General features: G+C 51.3%; 1 protein-coding gene across 6 annotated transcripts in view; it reads left to right on the top strand.

Annotated features, from left to right (window-relative positions):
* Positions 1 to 22,086, top strand: part of CDH22 (cadherin 22) — a 69,276-nt gene that overhangs the window by 30,113 nt on the left and 17,077 nt on the right. For all 6 annotated transcript variants that reach the window (XM_051632885.1, XM_051632882.1, XM_051632884.1 and 3 more), the window contains exons 4-8: positions 4,260 to 4,379; positions 11,835 to 12,002; positions 12,797 to 12,984; positions 13,713 to 13,966; positions 21,098 to 21,234. In XM_051632885.1, the coding sequence (XP_051488845.1) occupies positions 4,260 to 4,379; positions 11,835 to 12,002; positions 12,797 to 12,984; positions 13,713 to 13,966; positions 21,098 to 21,234 (867 nt within the window). The remainder of the gene's footprint in view (positions 1 to 4,259; positions 4,380 to 11,834; positions 12,003 to 12,796; positions 12,985 to 13,712; positions 13,967 to 21,097; positions 21,235 to 22,086) is intronic.

Raw genomic sequence — 22,086 nt, 5'->3', positions numbered from 1 at the left:
GGTGCCAGGGGCTGGTGTGCCTTGTGCAGTAGGTTTCTCTGGCCAGACACACCAAAGGATGTTTCCATACTTGTGTATTTGAACTATTCTGCCACAGTCAGGTTAACTCCCTCAGGCTTGACCTGCAGGGCCTGAGGACTCTGCAGTGAATCTTCTCTGGGTTGGATTTGGCTTTCTACCAAGTCTGGATGTTCCTGAGATTGCAAGAAACTCAATTCTTCTCCTGTAATTTTTAAGCTCCTCTCATTTATTTTCTCCCCTGATGTCCTGCCTTTTTTCTGCATCAGCCACTGTGTGTGTTGGGGCAAGGCAAAAGCAGTAAATGGCATTAATTATAAGATCTCAGCTGCCCACTGCCCCCACAGCAGCCGGGTCCCTGAGATGGGAGTGCTGCACTCTGGCATCAGTCCAGGGCTTTGCATGACAAAGCACTCCCCTGGTTTCCTTTCTTTGTGGGATCTGCAGGGATGGGTGCTGTAGGCATGGGTAGAGTTGGTTTTTGGGCTCAGCCTGGGCTTGGAGGTTCAGGCTGCAGCCCCAGAGCTGGGCTGGAGGCTCCTGCCTGTGCCAGGAAAGGGATGAAGGCTGCCCAGAGGGACAGTCCAATTCAGCAGGTGTTGGCTTTTCCTGCTGGTTGCCCCTCGGCAGGTCTGGAGTCAAGGGCTGGCTGATGTCCATGGCAAGTCTCCAGGATGGCTCAGGGTGTGGGATGGGGACAGCCCAGGCAGGGCCCACCGAGCCAGAGGGCGGCCGGTGGCCAGAGCCCTTGTCCTCTCCTGCAGGTGCCGGGTCAGCTGGATGCTCCGTGTCCCCAGTTTGGGCTCCAGGGGGGAATTGTGAGGGTCTTGGCCCCACTTTCCTCTGGGGGAGGGAAACACAAAGGATCACACCTTTGCAGCAGGAGAGTAAGGAGGGATGGACTCTGCCTTGTTAATTTTTATGTGAAATCGTCAGTTTCCTCTGGTTCTGTGGGGTGAGCTGGCCAAGGGAGGAACTGAGATCGTTATCTCGTTTTACATGTCTAATTATCTCATACCCAGAGACTTCAGGATTGCTGGTTATGAGAAGTGGGTTATACAGTACATGATGGATGCTTAGATTTTATTTATTGTATTTATTATGATTAAGGCACGTACTAGAAAACTAAAAGTCATGTGTGCTGTACTTGCTGTGGGCACTGCTATGCAGGGAGAGCAGGGACTAATACCAGGAGGTGGGAGCCAATGCTCCTAGGCTTGTCTCAGAGGAACGAGGCGGGGTGGGGGGGTGGGGATCAGGTTAAACTGGAATTTAAGACCTTTGCTCTTCAGATTAAAAGAGAGGGGTAGGGAGGGGTGGAAAAAAGATAAGTGGAGGTTAAGAGGATAATGGGAAGTGGGACTCCTAGATTCCTGATATCCCGTAGGTGACCTTGAGCAGGCTGTATTGAATCTTCACACTCGAAGTCAAGGCACAAAGTGGGGTTACTGTTCCCTCCCTGCCTGTTGTTCATCTGTTAATGGGATGCTGGGGAAGGGCAGAGCCTTCCTCACCTTGGGGTCACTGTCTTCAGCCTGAGGGCAGTATGCCTATCATCCTCCTGCCTCTGAGCAGAAGGTGCCTTGCTGCAATGCTCATGCTGCTTTGTTTCCCCGTGCACCAGACTGGAAAGCACTGGTGCCATCACAGGGCTCCCAGCTGGGACCCAGCAGCCTGGACCTGCTGCTGGCAGCCCAGTTGCTCCAGTGCCTGGCGGGATGTGGCAGCCAGGGCTGGCACTGGAAGGCTTGAGAGCAGCAACCTGCCTGGCTTGTCCAGGGCACAGCTGAAAATGGAGAGACAAAACCCTCCTCTGGATGGGTGTGGATCCTGCCTTCCCGTTGAACTCTGGCACTGATGCAGTTTTGCAATGTTCAGGAAAATACTGGAACACAAGGAGCACAGGTGTTGGTGTGATAGGGATGGATTAGTGGGTAAATTAGGCAATTGAATGAATGCATCTGGGGAGAAGCAGCATGAGCCTGATGCAAACTTTTAGTGGCTAATCCCTGCTTTGGTGATCGCTGGGCTGGCACCTGTGGGGTGACAGCACTGAGATGGCTGGGGTAGAGTGTTGTCTGGGAGGGCTTGCTGTGTCTGCATGCAGCCCTGACACAGGTTCTGCTGAATACAGGGCAAGTGCAGTTGAGGAAATCTGATGGGTTCATGTACATGTTGATGAGTTTTGGATCTCCTGACCCTTCTCCTCTGAGGTGCTGAGGCAAAAGCAAGTGGTTCTTGGGAGTGTAGGATGTTTGTGCAAATTCAATGTGTTCTGCCTCTGGTGATTGGTGCTGCAGGAGCAGGAGTGGGTGCTGATGTTGACACTAGGCAGGGACTCTCAGCTGGTTGCTGCCAGGCTGGGCACAGGAACTCTGCCTTTTGCCAGGGGCAGGTGCTGCTTTTTGTGATTCTCAGACTTTGGCACCTCCAGCAACCCTTGCAAAGACTCTGCTGCAGCTGAGAGGGGGGTGCTTGGAGACCCCAGTGCCATGTACTTTCCCTTCTCTGATCCCTTCCTTCTCAGTTTTCTGATCAGAAACTTCCCAAGGGAACACAACAGGGTAGCTGAGGGGATGTGCAGATGCTGGTGTAGGGGTGATCTGCCTTGTCTCATTCCTGGTGAGAGAGTTGTGTGAGGACAGGAAGGGCAGACCCTTTCAAGGAAATGCAACAATAGTATTTCTTAAGCTGTTTGCAAGGCAGGGAGCAAGTGTTGCTGTGGTGTGATCTGGACGTACCTGGCAGGGATGCACCATAACTTTACTGAGACAGCAAAGCATAAATAAGTCAGCTCAAACTAGCTTGTTACTGAAGACCAATGGGGGGAATCTCATGTTATCAGCAGAGCTGCAGCTCTAAGAAGGCCAGGGAGAATGAAAAGCAACCATGGTAACTGCTCATTTTCTTCAGTGAACACCCTTTCCAGGAGATCAGAAGCAAAATGGACTGGGAGGAGCACGTGCATCCCAGCTGCTCACAACAGCATTGCCATCTCCTGCCCAAATCCTGGCTGCCTGGCTTGTCTGCAAGTTGTGGGTTGTGGTCTCCGAATGGGGGAAGAGGAAGGCACTGGGGACTAGAGCTCCTCATCCTCCATCTGGGTGGTTCCAGCTCCATTTCTGGCCTCTGTGACATGAGAACAGAGGTTGCTTCTGATTGTGTGTGACCTCTGTGTTTCTGGGGAATGTAATGGGTCTAGACTCAAATGCTGACAACTAGTACTAAGCCTGGTGCTGGGTTATTCATGACATGGGTCTAGCCAAGACCAGCCTGTGAGATTGTCTTTGCAGCATATGGACAGAAGCACTGCAGAACAGAAGGGTTTCTGACAGTGTCTGGCCTGAATCTGGTGCTAGAGGTGGAACTGGGCAGCCTGCCCTCACAGGTCTTTGGCCATACTGTCTCCTGTTTCAGAGGTGTCTGTAGGTAGGATTAGGCTTTCCCTCCTTCTTCCCTTCTGTTGTCTCTGTAGATCGTAGCCCCTTTGCTCCTGGCCCCATTCTCATGTCCTAGGTCCTTCTTTTGTCAAATTGAACATGATGTCAAATTAAAGCTATCACAGGGACAGTTGGAGTAAAGCACCCAGTTTAATGAGGCAGCATTGAAAATCAATAACTTAATTGCAGATGTTTGATGGACTTCTATCCAATTTATAGTCCACCTGCCCTGCTACGTGTGGAGCATGAGGACTTGGTGCTGAGTCTGGCTGTGGGCAAGCAAAAAGCCTTTCCTCTCCCATGGCAGTCATGCCGTTGCTGATCTGTCTGCTGCAGAGATGTGCTGCAGTGTGGACCAGGCCCTGGCTGGGAGGTCTGTCTATGGACTGGAGGTGACTGCTGCTTGGGGCTGATGGGAAAAGGGCATCTGTGGTGATATCTTGTCCAGCTCCTTCCCAGATGGTTTAGCAGAAGTCTGCTGGGAGAAATCTCTGAGCTGTTCAGACCAGTGATCCTCCCAGAGAACAGGTCCTGCCTAGACAGCAGTCCTTGGGTGGCCCAAGGTCTGGTCCCTCCTGCCACTCAGCAGGACAAAAGGGCATTTGCAGCAGGGTCTGGAGTCCAGGCTCTCAGGCCTTGGAGGAAGGCAGTGCAGTGTTTGCACCCAGCTGTTCTTGTTGCCATCAGTGTGTCCAAGTGATCAGTGCTGGCCTCTGCTCTCCCATGCCACCAGCCCCTGGCCTCAAGGTTTGTGTTGCTCTCCTCACCTCCTTCCTGACTTCTCTCTCCATCCTGTTGCAGGCACCTCTGTGATGCAGGTGATGGCCTCTGACGCTGATGACCCCACCTACGGGAGCAGTGCCCGGGTAGTCTACAGCGTGCTGGAGGGCGAGCAGCACTTCACTGTGGACAGTAAAACAGGTGAGCAGCACTTCACTGTGGACAGTAAAACAGGTGAGCAGCACTTCACTGTGGACAGTAAAACAGGTGAGCAGCACCCGGTGGGGCAGGCAGGCAGGGCTGCCCCCTGGGCTGGCTTTTGTTGTGGGGGTACCTAGACCGTGGGCACCACTGGCTGCGGGGGGAAGCTTGGAGTCCCTGAGGGCTCTGGGCAGGGCCTGCAGCAGCAGCTGAGGAGCAAGCCCTGCCCTGCCAGCCCAGAGCCTGGGCTCCTGTGGGCTGTGCCCAGAGCACGAGTGCACCCCCAGGCACATAAAATTCCAGCATGAAAGGTTTAAGTGCTACCAGAGGGGCCTTATCAAAGGCTGCATGGTTATCACCGGGGCTTTGATTAAAGGTAACACTTCAAATTAGGGATTGGTTTATAAATGTTCTACTGTTCTTTCATTAAATATTAATAGAAGCCTCTCCATTCCTTAATAACTTACAATAGACCCCGTTATAAAATGCCTCTGTGATAAATCCCTAGCAGATGATGCCCTGACATACTGGTTAGAGTAGACCATAACCAGGGGATGTTGGGGTATATATTCTCCTTGCCTCCCAGGAGTGTGACTCTCATTACCCTTAATGAAAGCCTTGCAAGCTTTCTAAGGAGAGAAGACACTCAAATGCTAATAAGAGGTATTTAAGGCACAAAGCATGCAGTAAAGTACCCACAGTGTAATGAAAAATAGTCAAAGGACAAGCAGGCTGGGTAGCTGCAGCTCTTGTTGGAAAGCTGGACAGCAAAGTGCCCCCCACCCTCTTGCTGCACCACAGGGACACAGGCTGAGATCAACCCCTGGACTGCAGTGCCAAGTCTCTGTCAGGCTGATCCGTGTCTGTGCTAACAGGCATTTTCTAAGGCTTTTTTTTATATGTCAGAGTGAAATTTGGGGACTCTGGCATAAAGAGTTTGTAAGGAAGGTGTGTGTGCCTAAGCCTCTGCACCTGCACGAGCCCATCTGTTGCCTGAAAACCACTCTGGTGTGCATGGCCAAGCCAGTCCCTGCTCTGGCTGTGCCCCTAGCCCTGGCTGCCCTTGGAGGAAAGCTCAAATTTAAGTAGTTCTTATGCACACCTGACAGCAGGGCTGAAGTATGCAATGGGAGGTGCCATTGCCTGGACAGAGGCTGGTGTGGTGGGGAGGGTGTGCAAGAAGAAGCTTGGGGCTGCACGTCCTTCTGGCCCAGGAGCTGCTGAACTCAGGCTGGCTTTTCTCCCAGCTTTGCTTTGTTTTACTGGAGGGGGAAGGGGGTAGATGGATGAACAGTGGGCTAAAAACTGAAAATTCAGGTGCATGTGAGATCCTGTTAATCTGAAGTAGCTTTGTGTGAGTGGAAGCCTGGCTGCTAGAATGACAAGGAACTACTGGGAGCAAAATGCACAAGCCAGAACGTGCAGAGGCTCAGCTTCCTGCAACAACATTAATGCTCTGTATTAAGGCATAAACTAAAATGTGTCTTGTGGGACTGTGGTGAGAATTAATGTCACTCTGGGAATCCAAGCTTCTTGATTCCTTGACTTTTTGTGTGTTAATTCTCAAGCTGGTTGTTTCATACACTGTGGGGGTTGATTTACTATTCTGCCTGCTTGTGATTCATAAAAGCAAAACTGCTGACAGTCTGCAGAAGAGTCCTCAGCCCCTCTTGAGCACGTCTGTTTCCAGAACATCTGATGGCTACAGCGGGCCCTAGGCTGGCTCTTTGGTACTGTCTGAGCTGGCAGTAGCCTTTGGTACCCTTGGCTGCAGCCTCGTGCCTGTGGGACATGTGTCCCTTGGTCAATGCTGGCCTGCATGGACATGCTGCTTGAGTGGCAGGTACAGGGCTGGCAGCACCATGAGGAATGTTTTTTCATTGTGTCTTTTTGGTACTGGCCGGGAGCCAGTGCATCCACCCAGGCAAATCCCATCCCACTCCCACTCTGCACTTGAATAGGTTTTTAGTGCTCTACATGGGAATCCTGGCCTGGCTTCTGCCCTGAGCATAAGATTTAATTATCCACACCAGCAGCATGACTCTCAGAGCCACCATTGTTATTAATGGCCATAAAAAGAACCATAAAAATCTGGCATGTTACATTTCTTATAATATATGATAATGAAGAGTAATTTGTTTCCCCCTTCCTCTCTGCCTTTCTGCGCAGGTCCATCATACACATGCTTCCTTGCACACCCCCTTAAGCCCATGCCTCCTTCCAGCATAGGTTGTCTTTTCCTTCCTTGCCTTTACAAACAGTTATTTTTCCACTGTCTGTCTCCCATAGTATCAGAGTTGCATGTAGAAGTGTGGATTGCACACCTGAATACGGGATACGGGCTGTGTGTAAGTTGCTTAGTTTGTCTCCTGTTCTTCAGTGTTACTAACTGTAGTACTCAGCTGGGATTTCAGATTCAATGGACCTTTCAAAGCAGACCCAAACTGTCTGGATGCCATGCTATGCCAAGTCCTACCAATCAATAAGCCCTGAATTCCCACAGTGTCTCAGATGTCTTTTTGGAGGAGGATGAGCAGCTAAATGGTCCCACTGGAATGGTGGGATCTGCAGCGTGGCATTTGCTGGCATCTGCAAAGCTGTGGAGAGCAATTCCAGCTTCCACAGTTTGGAATAATGGTGAAGGAGCAGCACAGCTGATGCATGCGAGCTTTTCGTTCTCTTTTGTACACCAGCCACTACCTCTTGTGCTTTGAGAAGTAAATTTCAGATGCTGAAACTGCCTGTGGGTTTGGGTTGTGTGCCCCAAATTTGGTCTCAGATCCTGCTCTGCATGTGTTGAAGGTCTAGACTGGCTCTTTTGGAGTACAAGTGGGGAGCTTTGTATGCACAGACTTTGGAGGCATGATTTTCTGTGCCAACTACAAGAATATCCCCTAGGCTTCTTGTAAAAGCCTGCAGGCATCAGCCATGATTAGGCTTTGTGCTGCCTTCCTCGTTCGTTCTGGGTTTGCAGACAGGGTGCAGCTGATCTCTGCCCTTCTACCTGGTGGGCTGCATGTGCTGTGGCTGCCCTGTTGCTGCTGGAGGAGGCTCTGCTCTTACAGCACTCAACACCTCTCTGTGCTTTGCTGCTTCTGCTGGAAAACAGCCACTTCTGCCGTCGGTGGTGGGTGCTGGCTCTGGGTGAGTGCTCCTTGCCCTGCAGAGAGCCCCTCTGCTCAGCGAAGGCTGCTGTGTGGCTGTGGGGGCTGAGAGCAAGGCCTTGGGCACAAGGCTTAGTGCTAGTTCCTGTTCTAGCTCTGGAGCCCTGTCCTCACAAAGATCATCTAACTTACACTTTTCAGATGCTGGGATGGGCACAGAGAGCATGTGACTCCCAGTGCATTTATGTGAGAGGAAACATCAGTGTGCATTTTAATTTGCAGGTCAAATTTTCATGTTGTTTTAAATCATCCTGTGCTCTCTGTAGCTCTGCAGATTATTCACCTTTATAGGGGCAAAGCTTTTCTTCAGCTGGCATCTGTGCCTGCCTGCTTGTGTCTGTCCCTGTGTTCTCTGCTATGTCCTTTCCAATCTCTGGCCACCATGCCTGGAGACTCTGCTGCCTGCAGAGTGTGTGCCCACGGCCTCGGGGGAAAACTGGAAATACTCAACACCCCTTAGAGGGGAGGACAATCCGGCACCTTTGGTTCCAGCAGTCTTGTTCATCCCTTTGCAGGAATATTGACTGGTGCAGAGCAATCACAGCAGGCAGTGTTGGAGGCCTCGTGATATTTGGTGCTTTCCTAAAAGCCCGGAGTGTCAGTCTGGGCGAGTGCGTGAGAATCTTGCTTTTTACTGAAAGGAAGAGGTTGTTCTTAAAATCTGTCATTCTGCTGCATGCAGGGAAGGAAAAGGCAGAAGGACTCAGAAGGCTAATTGAAGTGCAGTCTGGCATTTATGAGTACTTGAAACAGCTCCTGAGTTCTAGAGCCTGTCTCCTGATTTGGAGACTTAGCCCATGAGGGCTTAGAGGTATTTGTGCCAGGGAGAGCAGGACAAAAAATACTGACCTGCTGGGATGAAACTGGTTATTTTTGTGCAGTCATGAGTTGTTTCATCCTTGCCTGTCAGCCTGGCCCTGTTTGAGACTGACCTTAGCCCCTGTCCCGGGGTAGTAAGAGTAGGCTGGGACAGGAGTTGCTGGGAATATGCTGTGTGCTGACTTGGGCTGATGAAGGGTTGGATTTGTGTGATGCAGCAGCAGGAGGCAGGATGTGTTTTTCTGCTGTTCTCACCACTTTGCTAGAAATGCTCCTCAGTGCCTGGAAATAGAAATATCAGTATGTGCATGTTTGTGTGCAGGTCTGTGCCCCATCCCAGAACCTTATTCACCAGAGTTGTTCTCAGGGACAATGGGCTTTGAGCATGGGTGATGAGAGTCTGCAGAGAAGCACAGAAAGGGCAAGAAGCTGTTGGAGAGGGTCCGGAGAAGGGCCACGAAGATTATCAATGGTTGGAGCCTATCTACTATGGAGGCAGACTGGGAGAGCTGGGGCTGTTCAGCCTGGAGAAGAGGAGGCTCCAGGGAAACCTTAGAGCACCTTCCAGTGCCTGAAGGGGCTTCAGGAAAGCTGGGGAGGGGCTTTTCACCAGAGAGGGCAGTGAAAGGACAAGGGGTAATGGTTTTAAACTGAAAGAGGGGAGATTTAGGCTAGGCATCAGGAAGAAATTCTTCACCATGAGGGTAGTAAGATACTTGAATAGGTTGCCCAAGGAGGTTGTGGCTGCCCCCTCCCTGGCAGTATTCAAGGCCAGGTTAGATAAGGCTTGTGCAGCCTGGTCTGGTGGGAGGTGTCCCTGCTCATAGCAGGGAGTTTGAAACTTGATGATCTTTAAGATCTCTTCCAACCTTCACCATTCTATGTACAGTGAAAAGACACATACTGGGAAAAGAATACTTATAACCATGAAGGTGGCATTTCCATCTTTGGAGATACTCAAAACCTGAGTAGATGTGGCTCTGAGTAATTTCATCTGCCTTTTATGATTGCTTTGAGTTGTAAGTTGGACCAGGGACCTCCTGAGGATTTGTCTATGTAAATTACCCCATGCTGTTCTGCTTTGCGCTTTGCGGCAGGGAGTGTGTTGCTCCCAACTGCACTCAGCTGGAAGGTGCCCTGCCCAGAGGGTCTCCATGAACATCTGAGCTAGAAGCATTTGAGAGCAGAGCAAAGCCCAAAGCAATGGGATTCCTAGAAGGCAGTTGTTGAGTGCTTTGTCCTGCTTTGTTTTTATCACCCAGAGTGTCTTCTGTTGAGCACATTTGATGGTATTTGTGTGATGCTGTGAGTGTCCTCGTGCCTGGTAATTATACTGATTAATCTGGATCATGCTGGAAAGCCACATGTGCCTTGTACCAGAGGGTATGCCACCATGTGCCTCTATTATTTAACTGTAACAGATGTTGACAAGAGCTAGGGAGATGAGTCTGAGCTGGAGGTTGTTCTTGCTTTGTTGGCAGTGTCTGGAAAGGATGAAGTTTGGAAGTTTTTCTGGCTGCAAAGAAGGTGAATCTTGGGAGGTGACAGGAGTTTTCCATGTTCTTTGTACAGCAGTGGAGGTCCCTGCCTCTTCTGTCTCTGTGCCCTGAGAACAGGTCTGCCACCATAACTTGCTGCTGCTTTTCCAGAGTCCCTGGGGCTCAGGTTTCCAGAGGACACAGGCTATGCAGGAGATGGGACCATACATGTTTCCTGCTGGTGGGTGTTTATGGCAGCACCCCTAGTGCCATATCCAAGCAATTGGTGTGGATTATGCTTGGAGACCCTGCAATACCTCACCCTAAAAGACACAACCAGCTTGACACTTGGGGTGGTAGCCTGGTGTGGCCCATGCAGATTCAGGGGGAACAGCTTTCTCAGTGACAATCCTGTTGGGGCTCCTGGGGTATGGGGCAGTCCATCTGCATCTGCCCACATTTTTCCAGGACAAAGAGCAGGAAGTGGTGTTTGCTGCACTCCTGCCAAAGACAAGGGTTTTATCTGCCTTGTGTCAGTAAGATAATTGGAGGCTGCTGGGGCTGTTTTTCTGCCCTGTTCTGCATGTGCCAAGTGGCCTGGACTTGCTCCCTCCTGGGATGGGTGACCTTGGAGGTGTTCTGGGAAGCTCCTGAGCACTTTCCTCTCCCATCTTGCATGGTGTATTATGAGCTATATCATTACGAGCAGCTCAGTTAAGTCATTACAGCCTTGTTGAATGCATGAGCTTTTTCCCTCTCATCCCAATTCATCACTATTGTGCTGACATGAATCATTTTCATTATAAAATGCTTCAGACCCCGTTAATTAACAGAATTGCTTAAATTTCAATGAGATCGTGCTTGCCCAGAAATAAGGGTTTTGTATTCATAGTGGAGTTGCAGGAGAGCCTGTAAGTACAACCGGCTGATGCCAGTCCCGTGCAGGACTGGGGAGGTGCTGGTGCAAGGCCAGTCCTGCCTGCGCACAGCCTGAGGTGGGTGCCTGGAGGGATGTGCATCCATCCCTCCCTTGTCCAGTGCTTACTAAGCCACTTTGATGAGGTGGGATGGGACTCCTGGTCAAATGGCTTCCTCTGAACAGCCCCAGAATGAATGAGGGAGTCAGAGCAGGTCTTGCAAGTGGCTGAGAGCAACTGGATAGGTCTCTGCTGTTCGCTTGGCAAGGGGGGAGCTTCCTGTTCCCTCCAAGTCAGACCCACACTGCCCAGCCAGGCAACCCCCCTCCAACATCTTCTCCAACATCAGGCAGAATTACTGGGGAAACAAAGCAAAGGTGGGTTTTGCAGTTCACACTAGGAGATGGTAAAGCTAATAGTTGGACAGAAAAGCCTGGAAGAGGAAAGCAATTACAGAAACTGAAGACAATGTCTAAATCTGTGGGGATGTTAAGAAACTGAGCTGGAGGGGGTTTTAAATTGATTCCTTGCTGTCCTGGGGTATTGCTGGTGTGGTGGAACTGAGAATGTGCCGCTAATGGCCTTCCTGGTATTCGTGTGTGCCCCTGGTGCCACCTCTGGGCAGGAGTAATTTCTTTCTTTCAGAATACTTCTCTGCTTTGTTTCAATGTAAATTAAACACTCCCAGATGAGGTAAGAAGTGACTTTTGCCATTCACAGTGTTTGCTGTGTTTTACTACTCTCTGTTTCATGTTTTACATTCCTTTGCATTTTAGTTCTGGTCATTTTCCCAAGCTCAGACGGCTACTGAAGATCTATAAACATTTATTTAAAAAAATAGATACTTCGTAAGAAGTACTAACACACCATACCTTTAGTTAAGCTTAAGGTCTCCCGTGCATTCTTTTTAAAATGCACTGGCACCCCCCCTCCCATTCTCCAGACCAAACCGGGGGCCCTCCAGGCATGCTGATCCTGTCTGGAGCTGGGTTTGGATGAGGTCGTCTCCAGCGGCCCCTTCCAGCCTGAGCCCGTGTCTTTGCGGGTGCCGGGGACCCGCCCGCGCTGCCGTTCCAGGTGTGATCCGCACGGCCGTGGCTGACCTGGACCGCGAGACGCAGGACCGCTACGAGGTGGTGATCCGCGCCACGGACATGGCGGGACAGCTGGGTGGCCTGTCTGGATCCACCACCGTCACCATCGTCGTCACCGATGTCAATGACAACCCCCCGCGCTTCCCGCAGAGTAAGTCCCGCCGGGCGGGGGGCAGCGCCGGGGCAGCGGGAACGCAGCTCCTGCCCTGCGGGGTGCAGGGGCAGCTGCACGGGACCCCTGGCCCGGGCAGTCAGCAGGGCTGAGAGGTGGGGAGAGCAGAGCTGGCCCTTTCCTGACCCCTCTCCGAGCAGTGCTGGGGGCAGATATGTTGTCCAGGCAGCTGTTCTGCTGTCTCCTGAGAGCTTGGTCCTGCAGCTGGAAGAGGCTCAGATCTTTAGCTGCGTCTCCTAGAAATTAGAAATGGTGAAGTTTGCAAAGAATCCAGGAATGCTGATTGCAGGGCAGTGTCCACACAGGTCATGCTCTAGTGGTGAAGATGGTAGAGTGTTATTTTTGTGGGTGTTATTTGGTGGAGTGTGTCTGGTGTGTGTTTGTTTGGGGTTTTGTTGTGTGGGGGTTGTTTTTGGGTGGTGTGTTGTGTGGTGGGTTCTCTTGTAGTTTTGGGGTTATTTGTTTGTTTGTTTGTTGTGATGGTTGGACTTGGTGATCTCAGACTTCCTTTCCGACCATGACTATTCTGTGATTCTGTAAAATCAGGCCTTACTTCACCTGGCACCTTGAAACATCAGTGCTGCCCAATTATCTTCCCACATCCCTTGTTTTTGGCTGGGGCGTGTGTTTCTCCTATTAGGGCATTCTGGACTGCAGACACTGGCAGCCCTCATGGTCCAAGGGTGCCCCTGCTGAGGTATGCAAAGGGCCATAGCAGGCTGGAGGGAGTTCAAGGGCAGAAGCAGTGACCTTAGTACCTTTTTCTCCTCCAGAGATGTATCAGTTCAGCATTGTTGAAACTGCCCCTGTGGGCACTGCCATCGGGAGGGTGAAGGCAGAGGACTCTGACGTTGGGGAGAACACAGACATGACATATCAGGTGAAGGATGAGGAAGGGGTGGAGATGTTCAAAGTCACCACGGACAGCAATACCCAAGAGGCTGTCATCACGGTACAGAAGGTGAGACAGAAGTAAAGCTGGTTGTGTTGGGCGGGCATGAATCTCTAGCAGGAGAGCCCATTCCTTTGGGGACTCTGCTGCTGTGTTTGAGTTGAAATAAATGCTCCTCTGAGTACTGCTCTAGCAGTAGCAGTTGCATTTTTTGTGCTTGCAGATGCAGGGAGAGGCCTGGCTCTGTTCTGCCTGGATGGCAAAATGCAGACCTGTGTCTGGGAGGGCAGGCTGCGAAGGAGCCACAGTGCCAGGGGCTACAGGGATGGGTGCTTACAGCTGTTACTGGTGGCATCTGTTAGGGGAGAAATATGCCCACCTAATTCCTATACATGACCAGCAGCTCTTTGACCGTATCTGCTTTTGGTGGGAAAAACAATCAAGCAAACACTTGATGCAGGCAAGAAAGAGTGATTATTCACCAAGGCCACTGCATTCAGCTTGCCTCCCCTGTAAAAATAACAGCAGGGAGATTAATGATCAAAACCCACTCGCTTCCAGCACACAGTCTGTGTTCTCTTCCCAGAGAATCCTGGCCTCCTGCAGCCTGAAAGCCCTGTTGGGGGCCTTGAGGGGAGTGGGCTGGAGACTTCTTTCTCCAGCCCCTCAGTGTGGGCACTGCTAGCAGGAGAGCAGAGCGGCACCCATGGAGGTGCTGCCCCAGTGTCTCCGGTGAAGGACGGGGAGCGGGGGAGCCCTCAGGCTGGGCTATGGCTAACCTTCTCCTGTTGTCTCAGCCTCTCGACTATGAGTCGAAGAAAGTGCACACTGTCGTGGTGGAGGCCCTCAACAAGTTTGTGGACCCACGATTTGTGGACCTGGGCACCTTCCGGGACCAGACCATTGTGAGGGTCTCAGTGCTGGACGTCGATGAGCCCCCTGAGTTCCGGCCCCCCTCCAACTTGATGGAGGTCCAGGAGGACGCACATGTTGGCTCTGTCGTGGGGGTGGTCACTGCCCTTGACCCAGACACAGCAAACCATCCTGTCCGGTAAAGCAGCTGCTTAAACCTTGCATTGTCTCCCGTGAACGGTGGGTCTGTGGTCACCTGCAAGGGACATGTGGCCTGGGGTGGCTCATAGCAGAAGGGAGGTGATGGCAGAGGAGGGGGGTAGCGAAGATGACAAGTGCTGCATGTGTGGCCAAGTGCATGAGTGTAACCTATGGGGCAGGCAGCAGGCAGGTGAGTGACAGCCTGTGCACAAGCAGCAGGCAAGCAAGAGCAGCCATCTCACAGGTGATGGACACGTCACTGGCAAGCAATGGGTTTGTGAGTGGCAAAGGAGTGTCAGGGAAGGTGGTTGGGTGGTGCTGCATGTCCTTGCTGCTGACAGCACGAGCTCTGCAATGGTACCTGACACAAGCCAGACAAGTGACCAGAAATGGCAGAGAGCAGTAATGAAAGATGGCAAATGAGATGAGGCTTGGGAGATGTGGAGCCACAGCTTGGCTGTGTGTGTGCGTGTGTGCACAGGGATCAGAGATCAGAGGAGTTTATATTTGGGCAGGGGACATAATCCAAGCAGCAGCTTATCTGCACAGGACATTTCCTATTTCCGTTTAATTTGCCGCTAAAGAGATTGTTACCTTGTTAAATTGTTATTACCTAAGGCACAAAGCGGCCTTCTGGCTCTGCCAACTGGCCTGAGTCATGAGCAGTTGGGTTGGAAAGCTGATATTCAGAAAACATCCTCAATGTGTGGAAAATTTCCTTGAAGCGTGTGTTCCCATGCCAGGTGAGGCAGGGCTGCAGGGACCTTGTGCACAGCCACTCACTTCAAACAAGCAGCAGTGGCTTTGCATTTGAAAGCTCTGCAGGGAGCCTGTTCCAGGTAGCAATAAACTGGGACGCAGCAGGGACAGGGATGTGGGATGGAAGAGGACATGGCCAGGGAGGACTCGGTTACAGTGCTGATTCCATTTGATGATGCCCCCTGTAGCTGCTTGAGGTGCTCCAGCACTGGGCAGCCATGGGGAATGCACTGGTTCAAGGTGGAGTGAGGAGTATTGTCAGATCTTCTGGGTATGAAGACTGAAATGCTTAGAAAGCTCAGAGAAGAGCTGATACATGGAAAGCTGCCATCTGCAGATACCTGGGAGCTAGCAGACAGTATTGTCTCACAGAGCTGAATGCTGAAAGTTGTCTTTGGGGTGAAAGAGAATGAATTGAGCCTTGGCATGTCAGGAACTAGAGTCTTGCCCCTCTTCCCCTAGTCAGTGCTGTCTGCTGGACATGTGCTCGAAGTATCTCTTCACCTCAGCATGTGGCTGCCCTCTGCATTCAGGCTACACATCTGATCTTTCTTTGTGGCCCACCTCGAGCACATGGCTGTCAGTTTGCACTCTTGGATGCCTGCAGTCTTCCCACACATCTGTATGTGTGTACATGTGTGCATGAGCTTTTTCACTTGACTGTTTCTACCAATGCCACAGAACATAGATTTTACTTTCTGATCTGTAGTTGTATGAAAGGGGCCTTGGGGACAGAACTATTCTCATTCTAGTTTTCTCTTTTTCTTTGTGCTGCTTCCCCATGGAGCTTGTTGCATTGTTTGCAGACAGAACAAAAGAAAGCAGGGGAGGGAGGCTTTCTTCTGCCATGCAGATGGTGATGGGAACTTGGAGCAGAGAGAAACAGATTCAAGTACTCAGCAGGAGGAAGAGGGTTAAAGCCCAAACTTTGCTATGCAAGTGTCCCTCTCATAGCAAACCTGGTGCCAGACAAGACAATGCCTCATTCTCAGACAGGAGGGCCCAGCCAACAGGACTCCCAGGCGCCTGCTGCAGCTTGCGAATTGCAATGTTTTCCCTTGTCAGGCTTGATGCATTCAAATATGTGTCCTTCCTCCAGCTATCCCCAGGCAGGTAGCTCATCCTCTGTCCCCCGTGTTCTCCCTGTGACATTTGGTCTCTGTCCGTCCACCTCTCCACTCCTCCCTGCTCTTGCAGCACTGTCACGAGCCCTGCAGCTCCGTCCCCTTGTTGTGCTCCCTTGTGCTTGCCAGGGGATCATGGGTGGATGAGCCCTACCCGACACTTTAACATGCACTAAGTGGAGGTGCAGGTTTATTTTGGTCACCCTGATGCATGAGCAAGGTGCGGTTGGATCTCTCCTGCTTTCTTGTCCTTTGGCTAGCCAGATAATGTAATAAAATACTTTGTCACTTAAGCAGCTGTTCCCAGCTTCAAAGGGGTGCACAAACATTAGTGCAAGCACCCCACAACACCCTGCCAGGATGTGACACTAACTCATCAGCAGGAGACAGCAGTTAGTCACCTCACATTTCAAGTGTGCTACTCCAAAGTACAGTCACAAGAAGCCAGCATTTGTACTTCACCTCTGATACATGACAGAGCAGCTGGTCCTGACAGTACAACCAGTATTTGATCCTCAGCTCCTTGAAGTTGGTATGAACCTTTTCAAGTCACTGCAGTTCAGCAAATCCCTTTAACTTCCTGATCCTCATCTGCAAGAGGTGGGAGCAAAGACCTGGTTCTTTCTGTGGTGGCTGCTCTCTCCTGGACTCTGGTCTGTGTGTTGGCTCTGCCCTGAGCATAGAGAAGAGCCACAACTTTCTGTCATGACTAGATGCACTCCCCTTGAGGCAGGAAAGAGCAAGGATTGCCAGAGACAGCAGAGCAAAATCATCTCTGTCAGCGTTCCCAGGTCCTGCTGACAGCAGGATGCCAATAACGAGGTTTGGGAAGTATTTTTAGCCGATTGGGAAAGGAGGAGCCCTTGGCTTATCCCCAGGCCAGCACAAGCAGGGCTGTGCAGCTCTGGCCACGCCATCCAGCCTGAAGCAGCTGCTGAGGGCACATCAGCCTGGTGCTCCCTGCCCTCCTGGGGAGCTGCTTGTTCCAGAGGGATGTGGACGCTTGGTGTGAGAATAAATCCCTTTCAGACAAGCTGGGCTGGATTGCAAAATTACCTTTTATGAAGACATGAGGGTTGAAGGGGGTGTCCTCAAGGCGTCACTCACTGCCCCCTGCCAGCTGCGTGGGGATGGGAGGCCCTGGCAGCTGCTTGCTTGGGTGGGAGGAGAGCTGGGCACAGGGCACCTGAAGAGCTTCCTCTCTCTCTGAGTGACCTGACCCAGCTGTGGCAGCTCCCAGGGGGACACAAAGGGACATGCTCCCTGCAGTGCCATGGTCAGGGGTTGCACAGACCTGCAGGAAATGCCTTTCTAAATGACTGGTGCTTTTTATTTTATTCCATCCTTGTTTGTTGCCTTACAAAAGCTGGAACCATGCTTTCTCTGAAAGGATTTAGTTTCCAGTTGACTGTTTGGCTTTTGCTGTACATTTCCTGGACGTTGTGCAGTTTTTCTCAGCTGAGCCATTGTATGAGGTAACACAGTGATGGACGGTGTGTCTACGTGAGGTTGTTTGTATGGGAGCCTTTTGTTTTTCTTTCTGCAGCGGGAGCCTGTGTTCTGATTGTGTGCATTCCAGGCTTTATCAGCACTGGGAAGATTTTGCTTGGGATTTAAGGTTCTTAGAGATATTCTTGTCTGGCATTCACCAAATCCAGAGACATGTGTTGGACATGGGCATTTTATAGACTCCAACAGCACAGCAGGAACTACAACCTGCTTCAACACAAAAGGGAGAGGAGGAAAAAAACAAACACAACAAAAAGCTTTTCACACAGTGTCTGAAAAGCTCCCTATTAACAAAGCATGTGGCATATAGTGTGCTCCTTGCTGCATTCAGGGGGAGAAGTGAAGCAAACTGGCTGAGAAATGCATTCACAAGAAAGATGAGCTCCAAGAAAGCTGTCTAAGTTAAAGTCACTTGTAACATCCAAACCAACAGGCAGTGCCTGGAGTAAGAGAGGAAAATGGATTACAAGGTCCGCATCCCAATCAGAGCTGGGGACTGCGGTTCCAGACATGGACCACCAGCCAGCTTTAGAAGGAACAAGCATGTGTCCTATCTCTGTGTACCTGAATGGCCCAGGGATTAATTGCTGCCCCTTTCCAGGAGAGAAGACCCATCTGACTTCAGGGAGAGGGGTGAATGCAAAGCTGGGCTACTAGAGGTGGGGGGAGGCTTGTGATAGTCCACAGAGTTCTTGGTTGGTAAAGATTGAATTGCACAAAGTGATGCCAGCTGAGCCCAGGGGGTGCTGCCTGTTCCAGCTGCTCCAGCACAGGGAGAGCCACAAGCCCTGGGCAGGGAGCTTTGGGGCTGTGTGAAATCGGTTGCTCCACAGCTCTGAGCTGGTTATGGCTGTGGCTTTCGGGGGGTGGGTGGACATCCCTGTGCCCCCTCAGTTCCCATCTCCATGCCAGCCTAGTGCCCCAGAGCCTCCTCCGCACTTTGTGCAGCTGGAGAGCTACAGGCTCACCTGGACTGGCCACCTCCAAAATCACAGGCTGCAGAAGCAGGCTCAGCCCTGCTTTCCTGCTTTTGTGGCAAATGCAGGCAACACTCAGAGCTCTGTCTCCTTCCCCTAGTGCAGTGTTGAGAAGGTGGCAGCTCTCTGTAATGCAGTGGTGACAAAGGGATTGGATTTCTGGTTTGGTTTGTGCCCTGCCATAGGGTATGGACAGTCAGACCCCAGCAATTTGGAAATTACAGTATACAACCTTAGCAGCAAAACAATTAGAAGCATAAGCAGAGGTTACCAATGGCATGAAGCAGAGTGCTGCCCAGCCAGCCTCATGCCCTCTGGCCCTGCAGGCAGCAGGTATCAGATGTTTCCAGGCTCAGTGATGTCCCCGTCACTAGCTGGGTTTTTCTGCATAGCTGTCTTTGCAGACATCTTTGTTTATGCACCAATGACATGAACAGGAACAAAACAGGGCATATGCTTACCCAAGGAGCAGGGAAGGCATGTGGAGAGTGAAGTACCATCTTGAACTCTGACTGTATTCAAAGTGGAATGGAAGAACAGGATGTGTTTGAGGTCAGGTGATGTGGGAGAACAATGCAAGCAGTTGTGCAAATGCATCAACTATGCTATTGGAAAGATACTGGGTGTTGTCACTCTGATTTCTGTTCCTCCTTCCAGCAGTACATTGGACTGATGTGTACAGAGTGGCCAAACCTCTCCTCTCCCTTTGCAGTGATTGAGCGCAGAGTGGGTGTGAGGCTGCAGTACGTGCCAAGACAGTGTGACTGTCCCTTCTGGAGCTGGCTGCATGCCTGCAGAGGCTGTTTCCAGCTGGCAGTTGGGGCAGAAAATGCAAGATGACTAGGAAGTCCCTGGCAGTTGGTTCAGAGATGCCTGGGCTTGTACCTGGCTTTCTGTGGCAGATCCCTATCACCTGTCAGTGCAAGGAGGGGGCAGGGGGGCCCACATAGGTGCAGAACATGCTAGATTGTGCATGTGCACAGATGCAGTTTAGAAAGTTAATTTGAACATTTTTCCTTACCTACAAACAAGTGCTGTTGTATTTTTTTCTCTCAACCCCTGTCTGAAAGGGAGAGAGCTGGGGGACATAAACTGGTACTGTCTTAACTCTATTTAGATGCTGTATGTCTTTGTGCATGCCTCCATCAGAGGCAGAGTTGCCCAGCTGTGTGTGTAGGTTCCCCTCAGGAGGCACCCCCATGGCATGGGACAGAAAAGGGTGGAGGCCATTGATGCCTCTGTGCATAAAGGTCGTCCTTGCATGCAGAGGTTCCTTGGCTGTGACCTGTGTGGATGATGGACCCTTAGACCACAGCTGGACCATGCCAGGTGAGATACAGGCAGCTGGGAAAAGCTGCCCACAGTGTGTGGAGCACCTCCACCATCCAGAATGTGCTTCTAGCCTGGAGCTGATCCTGCTCTGCTCCTCTGGTCTGATGTGGCCTCTCAGTACTGTCCTGTCTCATCAGTTTTTCAGCGTGCTTTGTCCCTGCATCTATCTTCCTTCTGTTGCTGGACATGTGACTGAAGCCTTTAATTTATTCACAGCCCTCCTTTTTGTAATTTATCCTTTGTACTCTTTGCTGTCTTGTATTATTAAATTCTGTAGAGCACTCAGGGATGCAGTGTGTATGAAAGATGCTGTACACAATAACATTATGCTGTATTGTTTGTGATTTGTAGGCCTTCTGGATTTCTGATTGCAGTGGTGGTGTTTGTTGTTTGTGTTTTGGCTGTGCTCAAGGGCCTCAGCTAGATGGGGCTTCCCTTCCAGCCTCTGCCTCCAAGGAGCACTTGTCTAATTGTGCCCAACTTAATATGAGCTTGGTTTATTCCCTGTGTAATGGCTGGAAATGCAGGACGTGCCACTGGGACTGACTGTGTGAGCTCGTGGTGACACAGCTAAGGTGCAGGGCTAAACCTGGGTCTCCTGAGCTGTGGTGTTGTCCTTCGGGCAGGGGTGGGAGTCATGCTCTCCTGAGGTGGCATGGGGAGTGGGTGGGCTGTTGTGCCCAGAGAGAGGGGGCTGTTTGGGGCAGCACTAGAGCTGTGCGAGCTGTCTGAAGGGTCTCTGTTAAGCAGCCAGAGCTCTTCAGCCTGCTCCTGTGAAATTGGGAAGATTAGGGCAGATCTCAGGTCTGCTGGGGATGATGTGCTGTGTTGATTGTGGGCATGCTGGCCATTGCCCACCTCTCTGCTGCCAGGATTCTCACCCCAGGTGCACAGGTTCAGGCTGGGCTCAGAGGAGACTGTGCTGTTTATAACTGCTGTAGCTGCAGTTTGGGTTATCTGCGGGTCCAGCTCACAGTCTGCCTGTGTGCTGCTGTAGTGTCCTCCAGGGCTGTCACTTGGCTGGGTGCTGTGGCAGGATCATGGGCAGAGGTGGTAGGTGAGGTGGGCTCCTCAAGCAGTGGTGTCCTTCTTTGGTTTGGGTTGGTGTGTTTCCTGAACCTATAGCTCAGAACCTTTCCAGACTTATGAGGAGAGTCCAGCCTGTGATTTCTGTATCTTTGTGTCTATCTTGAGCATAAGGTTCTCATTGGAGCAGGTTTTCCTCCTTGTAACAGTCTGTGCTTGGTCCTACTTCATGCAGTGTATTTTACTTGAGGGCTCTGGGCTTGCAGCCCGACAGAGCTGTGCTGCAGCAGAGGGAAGGTGAGGGTGGTGATAACAGGGCCTGGTGTGTTAGATCCCTGGGCTGATGGTGGAGTTGGGCTTGGCACATCCAGCTGTTCAGTTTTGCCTTTTGCTGGGTCTCAGGTACGCCATCGACCGCAGCACGGACACCGAGAGGATGTTTGACATTGATGCCAACACAGGGGCCATTGTGACAGGAAAGGTGCTGGACCGGGAGACAGCAGGGTGGCACAACATCACTGTCCTGGCGATGGAGGAAGGTGAGATGGAAGGGTGCTGCGTGGAGCAGAGTGTGTGGGACCACAGTGGGGCAGAGGGGGAAACACGGGTGCCTTCACTGCAGAGGTGACCAAGATGCAAGTGTTAATTAACACTGAAGTAAAAAAAAAATGCAGCAACACCAAGTCTGACATCTCCCTAGACAGCCTAAAAATACTCTTCCTGAGTCGAGCATTAATAAGGGAGCATGGTCAAATAGTATATTTGATGAACACTAATCAAATTTGTGTTATCTAGGCGCCAGCTCTGCCAGTCATCCCTGTGCCGCTCACTTCCTGCACTCACACCTGCTGAGTGGGTGTGACTCCTGGGGGAGTCTGCTCACCTCACCTGCACCCCCCAGTTCAGCCACATGCTGTGTGTGGACGCCCCATTGCCAGGAGCCCCATGGCACTGATGTCTCCTGGTGCTCACCCCTGCCGGGGGCCTCCTGTGCCCTTCCTGCTTGGTCCCCTGCCCTCAGTGTGGCTGCAGGCTTGGCAAGGCACAGCAAGGAGTGGGTGGGAGGCCCCAGCACTGCAGCTCCTTTCTGACCTTCCCATGAGAGTCCGGTGATGGTTTCTTCCTTCCCCTAGGGCTGTGCTATCTGTTAGCCTGTATTTACAGGAACTGCCAGATCTGCTGGCACCCTGTTGGGACAGCCAGGAGGGAGCAGCTTGGTGCCTCTTCAGGTTTTGTTAGTTTATTTTCCCTACATGTGATGGCTTGGATGCTTGCAGTACAAGTTCTGTTTGTCTTTTCTTCTCCAGTTAAGAAAGAAAAAAACTAATCTGGGTCCTGTTGCTCAAAGGAACTCTGAATAAACTCCTCTTGAGGAATGAAAATAAAATAAT

The sequence above is a fragment of the Apus apus genome, chromosome 15 (assembly GCF_020740795.1).
Source record: "Apus apus isolate bApuApu2 chromosome 15, bApuApu2.pri.cur, whole genome shotgun sequence".
In the NCBI taxonomy this organism is placed as follows: domain Eukaryota; kingdom Metazoa; phylum Chordata; class Aves; order Apodiformes; family Apodidae; genus Apus; species Apus apus.
Note: the sequence above shows the minus strand (reverse complement) of the source record. Positions and strands in the feature narration are given on the sequence as shown.